This window comes from Eupeodes corollae, chromosome 1 (genome assembly GCF_945859685.1).
Source record: "Eupeodes corollae chromosome 1, idEupCoro1.1, whole genome shotgun sequence".
Classification (NCBI taxonomy): domain Eukaryota; kingdom Metazoa; phylum Arthropoda; class Insecta; order Diptera; family Syrphidae; genus Eupeodes; species Eupeodes corollae.
Window position 1 is genome coordinate 202,020,667 of NC_079147.1, and position 6,195 is coordinate 202,026,861.

Here is a 6,195-nt window from a genome sequence, read left to right on the forward strand (position 1 = left end):
TTTGTTTCATCATAACAGAAGTGTTTTAATTTTTAGAAAATATTTTTTCGAAATTACTGAGAACACTATCACAAAATCTTCGATAACACGAACCTATTTTTCATTAAAAAAAATTAATTTTACTCGTACCACCCTGTTGCCAGTTCACTAATGAACCAAAAGTCATCAATTTGTATGCTAGTCAAAGCTAATCCCGGAAATTATGTTATTTACCAATAACTTTCGCACTAAAAATACCTACAAGCCAGGCTTCATGTTAAGAATCACTCCAATGATGGTTGCTCGCCTATAAAAGCCTAGTCGAAATCCTCCAACAGTCTAGTCGGCTGCGAAATGCGTGTTCTCTTGCATCTTTTTAACGTTATAGTTTGTCTTGTTTGTTGTGCTAGTGTCAATGGCCTTCTAGGCTATGAAAAAGAACTATCCGATGTAATACTTACAACCGCTTTAGGTAAGATTCGCGGTACCTATCTAACATCTCAGTCTGGAAAGAATTTTTACGCCTTTCGTGGAATTCGTTATGCGAAACCACCTTTGGGTCCGTTACGTTTTAAGGCAACCGTACCTATTGAACAATGGAATGGAATTTTCGACGCTACTCTGGATGGTCCAATGTGTCCACAACCGGCATTGAACAGTTCCGATGTCTCTGAAGATTGCCTCCGAATGAATATCTATACGAAAGAACTACCATCAGAAACGAATTTAAATGTCAAACGTCCGGTTGTGGTATTTATACATCCCGGTGGGCTGTATTCTCTCTCGGGACAGAGTCGAAATTTTGCGGGCCCCCAATATTTTATGGATAGAAATATTGTTTTGGTGACATTCAACTATAGACTAGGCTCGTTGGGCTTTCTAAGTACCGGCACCAAAGATGCTCCTGGCAATGCTGGTTTCAAAGATCAGGTTTTGCTATTGCGATGGATCAAAATTCACATATCACGCTTTGGGGGTGATCCCGGTTCGGTGACGTTGTTGGGTTATGGAGCTGGAGCTACAAGTGCTACTCTTCATTTGGTGTCACCAATGTCGAAGAATTTATTCCACAAGGCCATTGTGATGAGTGGATCTTCTACAGCTCAGTGGAAAATTCCAGAAAATCAGTTGCCGCTTGCTCAACGACAGGCTCGGCTGCTCTTGTGCCCTGATAACAAGATCGAAACAATGATTGAATGTTTGAGACAGGTAAGTTAAAATCAGAAATTTGTGTTGTATGATTTTCTAAATGTTTGTTTGAATTTCCTGTCAAGAAACATTATTTGGAGCTTGCCAACTCACAAGGCAACATGTTTGAATTCGGAAGAGGGAACCCTGTTTTACTATGGAAACCGGTAATTGAACCCAAATTAGGACAAGATCGATTTCTCATAGAGGATCCAGTTAAGTCATACCAAGATGGAAAATTTATGAAAGTTCCCATAATCACTGGAATCACCAAAGATGAATTTGTAGGACCGGCTCTAAGTATGTACATTTTTTTATCAAGCGTAAGATAGTTTAAATATCTTTAATTTTGTAGATATTTTGGAAAATGAGGAACTTCGCAATGCTTTTGATGAAAATTTTGAAAAGGTCGCGCCAGTTTGTTTTCTTTATAGCAACAATTTGGCGAGATCGAAGAATATAAGCGAAGAACTGAGAAAATACTACCTTGGATCTGGATCACTTCATCCGAATAGGTCTTTGGAGGGTTTGGCTAATGTAAGTATAAATATCATCTAGACAATATTAAAATGGGAAACTTTAAATTTTACTTTCAAACTATAGCTTTTCGCAGATGCTTTAACAGGCTTTGGAGTTCATAGATTTGTTCGTTTAGCAGCTCGACACACGAAGGTCTATTACTATTTATTTTCTTACCAAGGTCAAGCAAGTCATCTTTATTATCCTGAAGATAAGCCTTATGGTAAGGAGATAGTTATTTACTTTCGAAACAGATTAATCGAAGGTTCCTTAAAAACGATTTCTTTGTCTTTATGCATTCAGGAGTTGTACATCACGATGATCTTCTTTATTTATTTGTGGAACCATCGGTTTCTCGAATGTTTGCCGATGATGATGAAGAATACAAAATTATAGAAACCTTAACAAGAATGTGGACTGCTTTTGCATACAAAGGGTGAGACATGAGATTGTATTTCTTCTTGAATGTTTTCATGCTTTTCTTCGTTAATTTTATATTGCTCATAAATTGAGACTTGGTTCTCAAGGATATTTATATGAGGAGATGTATATTTTTTATTTTTTTTAATGAATTAAAACGATGGTTCTGTAACTGTCGTCCAAATTATTTGAAACTAAAAGTTAAAAAGTCCTTAAGCTTTTTTAAACCCTTTTCATTGTTACAAAAACTAAAAATAATAATTCAAAATATATTTTTACTACTCCATGACTATCTACATATAATAAGGGATCCCAACAAATCGAATGACGAATACCTGCGCAATGTTCGGTGGCGTCCATTTAGCTTCAAAAAAGAAAATTATCTAGAAATTGGAGACGAACTCATTATGAAGGAAGGTGGTTTAAATTTGGAACGTTATGAGGTGTGGAAAAAGCTTTTTCCTTTGCATTGGATTCGGCGACATAGTAAAAATGACGGCAACAGCTTTGACTATCCTGAGGAGAAGGAAGATGGAACAAGTTGAATAATATATAAAAGAAAGCATATTATAAAGAAAACAAAGAATTCAATTTTTGAACCATCAATAAAAAAATAAAGGTGGCGCAACAGTCCATGAAGAAAAAGGGCCTAGTGACTTACAATTCTCAACCATTCCTGTGTGCGTGTAACATTGTCAGAGATGGATATTTTTTTGAACCATAATAAATTATAAAAAGTGAAGGCTCGATCAAAAACAACATTTTATTCGTCAAATTTTTACTAAGTTCTATGTCCATATCGTGTATTGTTCAAGCAAATCAGAATCCTGTTCATAATTGAATAAAACAACTGACATTTCACAGAGTCTTTTTTTTAAACTGTCAAAATTAAGAAGACGCAAAGAACGATTTGAAAAGAATGTGACCTTTTAAGAATTTATTCTTTATAAATCTTGTACTCTAAAGATTATTATTTAATTTAATTAATTAATGGGATATCAAGCTTTTAAATCACTTAACACGCTAAGGTTTGCTTTATTATTTCATTCGAATACATAATCACTTTATGCATTCTTCAAAAATAATGCAAAAGAATGTAAATGAACACCAATTAAAGCAAACAAATTAATACAACTAATGATTGATCTTATGATGTGAGGAATACTACTCTGAACGTCGAACTTGTCGAGTTGTAGAAGCTGAGTAAGGTCAATGATTCTCGAGAATTTTCTCCAGATGAGTGCTGAAACTAAAGGACGTTCTTATACCTCTACCTTCCCAAAATCATTATCCATTCCCACACAAAAAAGGCATACCAGCCTACGTTTATGTCACCAACTCCCATCCCACCTCCCACGTTGTAATGGCGAAAAAGCTAGCAGCGGTCCTATCTCCTATGCTCCTTCTCACTCTAGGTAACCTAGCTGGATTGCTGTTACCGAATCCCAATCTTTTCCTTACACATCAGAATGATAAATTAACATCAACTGACTCCTCACCCTTTCTCTTCCTCCCCAACCACCTCTCATCTTTATTGGGCTGGATCTAAGGTGTTAAACGACCCGTGCCGATGATCAGCCTGGCTGTGGGCCCAATTCAAAAATAGCACAGTCTCTAAAGGAGTATCCGGATACCTGGCGATCTCCGGATTAACTAGCCTTATTTGTACATGCGAATCTCTGTGCAGATGGACCTTTTTTCTTCGAATCTCCTGGGACCAAAATGAATGAAACCAACAACAAAAACAAAAATATAAAAACAATTGAGACTGGTATCTCTTCAGGACCGGGCTGCAGCTTGGCGTCAAAGCCTGCTGCCGTATCTTTTGCGACCAACACAGAGAAGGGAGTAGTGGCTAACCATGGACCCTCCTCTGCTGTTGGTAGCAACGAGAATATAAAGGTAGCAATACCTAATTTCAGTAGTGGCAGGGTTGTAAAAAATGGCCCTACCACAACAAATGAGAATACTTCCAGAAATGGAAAACTCTCAAAACAAACAAAGGCGGCAAGCGGCGAAAATCTTAAAGACCTCTGGTGCATCATCGGGGGCTGAAAGGACACCGCAGCAAACCGCTAGCGTCGAATGGGCTCAAAGCATACTTGCTACAACAATTTCCAATAAGGACTCTACGTCCAAAAGAGAAAGGTCTCTTGAGGGGGCCGCACCGACACCAAAACGGCCTCGCGTGCACAACACCATCACCGCCCTCAATCCCATCAGGAAACTATCCAGTTTCAGTGACGTCGCGAAGGATAAAATCGTGATTGCGGCCATTGACAGGAGCGATGATGATGGCACATTATCGGCTGTTCGTTGGCAGTTGGTCAAGGTTAAGCTCTCGGGTGGCTTTTTGAGCATTTTGAGGGGGGTTGGCATCAAGGGCATGTCAAACTCATGGTTTGTGGCGACCAGAGGTTTTGTGACCTATACAAGCTTGCTGTCAGCGGGTTAGGTGAAGTTTGGCCAGGTGCGAAGCTAGAGGTTGTCGCTGTGGAAGACATTCCTAGCAGACCTAGAGACCGCATTTGGATACCGATCGAACCTGCTGGTATCGAGAACATTCTCGAGATGGTCCCTTCCGACGCATAACTGGAAGATAGCCAAGCTAGAGGAAGTGAAGGGTCTTTATAGGAGTGCCATTGTGGTACTCAATAAAGAATCCTTGGCTCCTCTAGCCCTAAACGAGGGCTCCTTAAACTATGGCTTCGAATACATTAAAATTCGATTTTATAAAAAAGATGAGGTTAACGCGGAAAGCGGGCCTCCAAAACCAACCGAAGGTGAGCTAGCGGTTGGTGGACCTGGGACATCGTCTTCTCTCCTAACAGAGGGTGACGATGCACCCATGTCCTCTCCAATCGCGATTCCACCCTCTACAAAAGTCGTAGACAGTCTATCCTTAACAGAGACTGAGAACGACCTTAACATGATCCTTCTGAGCGAGGACGAACTCTTGGGTTCATCCTCAGAGGATCAGAACAAAACCGAGGTGGAGTTTGATCTGCCTAATTGTAGCCAAAATGCTGCAGTTAGTACAGGTTAATCTCCAACACTCCATAGAGGCCTCGGGCTCACTTCTACTCCGTCTGGCGAGTAACGGGGAAGACATTGTCCTGATACGCTCATCATAATGTATGGGGAAGTACGAATATCAACGACAGAGGTGAGTCTCTTTTTGATTATATTCTTGGTACTAACCTCTTAGTAAGTAATGTTGGAAATGAACCAACCTTCATAACTAAAACTCGAAAAGAAGTCTTAGACATAACTCTTGTCTCAGATAGTATACACCATAGATCTTGATATATCCAGTTCAATATAAATGTGGATGATAACCCGAGTCCATTGACTTTTCGAACCTATCGGAAAACTGACTAGGCTTCATACAGGAACTCATTACAGAGTTTACTAGAACCTGGACTATCTAGTCCTTCCTCTAACGCTAAGGAACTTGACAACAAAGTCAATGACCTTACCTCAGCTATGAACAGATCGCTAGAAATTGCTTGTCCACTTATACACATAAGAGGAAAGAGGAAACCACAATGGTGGGCCTCAGAGCTTAACTCGCTCAGGAATGAATGCAGAAAACTTTTCAATCGGGCCAAAGCTGCAAGACTAGCCTCTCATTGGGACTCCTACAAAGAATCCCTAAGAATCTACAAGAAGCACTAAGGAAATCCAAGCGATCTTCTTGGCGATTCTTCTGTGGCACGATAGAAGAAACTTCTGAAGCCTCTAGGTTACGGAAAATTCTTTCAACTAATACAGCTATGCCAAGCTGCTTGAAAAATATAGACGGCTCCTGGACAAATTCAAGTAATGAATCGCTGAACTTACTATTGGACACTTACTTTCCTGGTAGTTCTCTTACCGAAACTTGCAACAGTTATATACGTTCAACGTTCAAGTTCAAATACAACATATCCACAAGGTCTGATCACAAGGGATAAGCTACAATGGGCTCTCAACAGCTTCAAACCATTTAAAGCTGCAGGACCAGATGGAATAATACCTGCCGAATTACAAAAGACTTATGATATACTTCCACCAATCCTTGAGACAATTTTTACCAGCTGTCTTTAC

At 39.5% G+C, this 6,195-nt stretch overlaps 1 protein-coding gene across 1 annotated transcript; it reads left to right on the forward strand.

Annotated features, from left to right (window-relative positions):
* The first annotated feature begins 331 nt into the window (after positions 1-331).
* LOC129942074 (juvenile hormone esterase) lies at positions 332-2,965 on the forward strand. Its single transcript, XM_056050873.1, has 6 exons — positions 332-1,188; positions 1,254-1,467; positions 1,523-1,704; positions 1,771-1,909; positions 1,990-2,122; positions 2,414-2,965. Exons 1-6 carry the CDS (start codon positions 334-336, stop codon positions 2,649-2,651), a joined length of 1,761 nt encoding a protein of 586 aa, XP_055906848.1. The 5' UTR covers positions 332-333; the 3' UTR covers positions 2,652-2,965.
* Positions 2,966-6,195: the final 3,230 nt, after the last annotated feature.

Coding starts and splice junctions, on each gene's coding strand:
- LOC129942074 (XM_056050873.1), top strand. CDS start 334: ATGCGTGTTCTCTTGCATCTTTTTAACGTTATAGTTTGTCTTGTTTGT. Junction 1,468..1,522: donor ATTTGTAGGACCGGCTCTAA/GTATGTACATTT, acceptor TTAATTTTGTAG/ATATTTTGGAAAATGAGGAA. Junction 1,910..1,989: donor TCCTGAAGATAAGCCTTATG/GTAAGGAGATAG, acceptor TTATGCATTCAG/GAGTTGTACATCACGATGAT.